Here is a 2,536-nt window from a genome sequence, read left to right as displayed (position 1 = left end):
AAAAAAAAAAAAAAAAGAAAAGAAAACTTAAGCCCAGCCTAAACTGTATTAGTGAGACTCATCTCAAGGAAAAAAAAAGGAAAAAAAATTATGTTCTCTATAATATAGAAATTATATCTCTTTAATACCTTTATCAATATAGCTATTTATATCTATCAATAGTATTAATACTAATATTGCCTGCCCCTCATCCTTCAGGTTATGCGTAAGTCAAGAGGATTTAATCTGTAACTATTCATCTGTACTTTATCAATTTCTTTATCCAGAAGCATCACAAAGTAATAATGAACAGTATCTAACTTCTATTTTCCATTCGACCTTAATCCCAGCATTCCATCTCTGAAAGCCATCAGCAAGTCAAAAAATGCATTTACTAGCCTCACTTTCTACTAGGGCATTGTATTCTCATTCTTTTTGTCTTCAACATTCTTTATGCCCCTATGAAAGAGCAGTCCTTTTCATGCTCACATTATTGTGTTCTTTTAATTTTTTTCAGCATTTCTCATCTTGATCTATATCTTCTTCCATCCTCTACTCGCTCTTCCTGGTTTACGCTAGCTTCAGTCAACAACAACACTCTTGATTCCACGTGAACAATTCCTGGCCAAGACTTCCACATGCTACAGGAGACCATACTTACCTTGTCAAGTTTACAAACCAGTTCACTTTTTCTCATTGATGGGTTAATTCTTAATCAGTATCTTTGCAATGATCACTAGTTCTTTAAGGGAAAAAAAACAATCTAGCTCTTATCACATACAGATTAAAACCTTCATTAATCTCATTGGTATCCATTTATTCCCAATTCTTCCTTCTCAAGTCTTTTTTTTTTTTTTTTGAAACAGGGCCTCGCTATGTATTTGACTGGCCTTGCACACACTGTATATCCAAACTCACAGCAATCCTCCTGTCTCAGCCTCCCAAGTGCTGGGATCACAGGCATGCACCACCATGTATGCATTTCACAAATTATTTTTGTATAGTGATGCCAATATCATCTCCCTAAAAATGGGTAAGAAACCAAAGAAGCTATACTAGTACTCTCCAGCTGAATTCATCAAACCCTTCTTCACTTTATTTATTCAACTTTATTGCTACTTCTGCAGTAATAGCCTACCCATACTCTACAACCTAATACTTAATAGTACCTTCTCAAAGTTGCTTTCTAAATGTGCAGTTTAATTTCTCTAACATTTAGCTTTTCACTTTTTGCATTGTTTCACATAAAGCTATACACACTCAAGACATAATCCAGCATTGTATAAATTACTTCTAACTTATTCTTATATTTTAATTAAAATCCTTAGTCAAAAGGATAACATATATAAAAGACTGCTATGCAACATCAGATCAAGACACTTTTAACACTCTTCATATCAAAAAAGTAGCCCCTGGATCTAAGCAACTTTACCTGAAACATGTTATCATCTCTGCTGCTGCTGCTCTGCTTAGAAGATGACAGAGCTCTAGAAGTTTCACCAGTCTTTTGCTTCTTTACAGGTTTTTCTGGAGCAACTTGCTTTTTCCTCTTTAACTTGAAAGAAAAAACAAGAATATGGTTAAATTTACATACATAAACATACATAAATCTCAAGTTGAATATTTCACTACTTTTGAAGAATTAGAGTTAAAATACTACACTAAAAAAAAAACATCAAGCTGGGCATGTGCACACCTATAATCCCAGCACTGGGGAGGCTGAGGCAGAAAGATCACTGTGAGTTTGTATCTAGCTTACGGTACATAGTGATCTCAAGGCCAGCCTAAACTACATACCAAGACCCTGTTTCAAAAAAAAAAATCAAATATAAGTAATCAAAAGAAGGACCAGGAATGTAACTTAGGGGCACTACATCTGCCTGGCAAATACGAGGCCCTGAGTTCAATCCCCAGTACCAGGGAACAAAATAAGTAATCAAAATGTACAATGAATGTTTAAATTTTTTAAAAAACACCTTATTACAGTGGGCCTGGGATTTAGCTCAGTGGCACCACACCTGCTTTGCAAGTGCAAGGTTCTGAGGTCCCGAGTTTGATCCCCAGTACCACAAAAAATACCTTATTACAGTAAAAGACCCATTACTGAGAACAATGGTATAAATGCATCTGAAGCAAGGAGTATTTTGAGGGAGCTAATGGTAATGTGTCTTACCATAATTTTTTTTAAATTTTAATATGCACCATATTTTTGATATCATACATACATAATAAAATTTCACTTAACAACAGAATTATGAAACTAATTTAACTAATCACTTCCTCAAACTGTGTTCTCAGGATCCTGAAAAATATCTGAAGCATTATAGTGGGATTAGCCAAAGGGACGCTATGTAAGATTTCTTCAGAAGAATAAAAGACCTGATGCTTTCAAATAAACTTTGAGAAGCACAAGCTAATTCAGTACTTATTTTTTAAATCCCCCAAAATGGGGGGACCCCACAAATATAACCAACTTATCCCATTTCTAAGATATGAATGGGTTCAAGCCCTACTTCTGGTACCAAAAAAAAAAAAAAAAAAAAAAAAAAAGAAAAAA

At 34.3% G+C, this 2,536-nt stretch overlaps 1 protein-coding gene across 1 annotated transcript in view; it reads right to left on the bottom strand.

Annotated features, from left to right (window-relative positions):
- Sub1 (SUB1 regulator of transcription) overlaps positions 1–2,536 on the bottom strand; it is an 18,083-nt gene that overhangs the window by 11,042 nt on the left and 4,505 nt on the right. Inside the window, exon 3 of the mRNA XM_010605406.2 lies at positions 1,412–1,534. Within this exon, the coding sequence (XP_010603708.1) occupies positions 1,412–1,534 (123 nt within the window). The remainder of the gene's footprint in view (positions 1–1,411; positions 1,535–2,536) is intronic.

Source organism: Fukomys damarensis, unplaced genomic scaffold (genome assembly GCF_012274545.1).
Source record: "Fukomys damarensis isolate Sample0158 unplaced genomic scaffold, DMR_v1.0_HiC HiC_scaffold_1, whole genome shotgun sequence".
Taxonomy (NCBI): Eukaryota; Metazoa; Chordata; class Mammalia; order Rodentia; family Bathyergidae; genus Fukomys; species Fukomys damarensis.
Note: the sequence above shows the minus strand (reverse complement) of the source record. Positions and strands in the feature narration are given on the sequence as shown.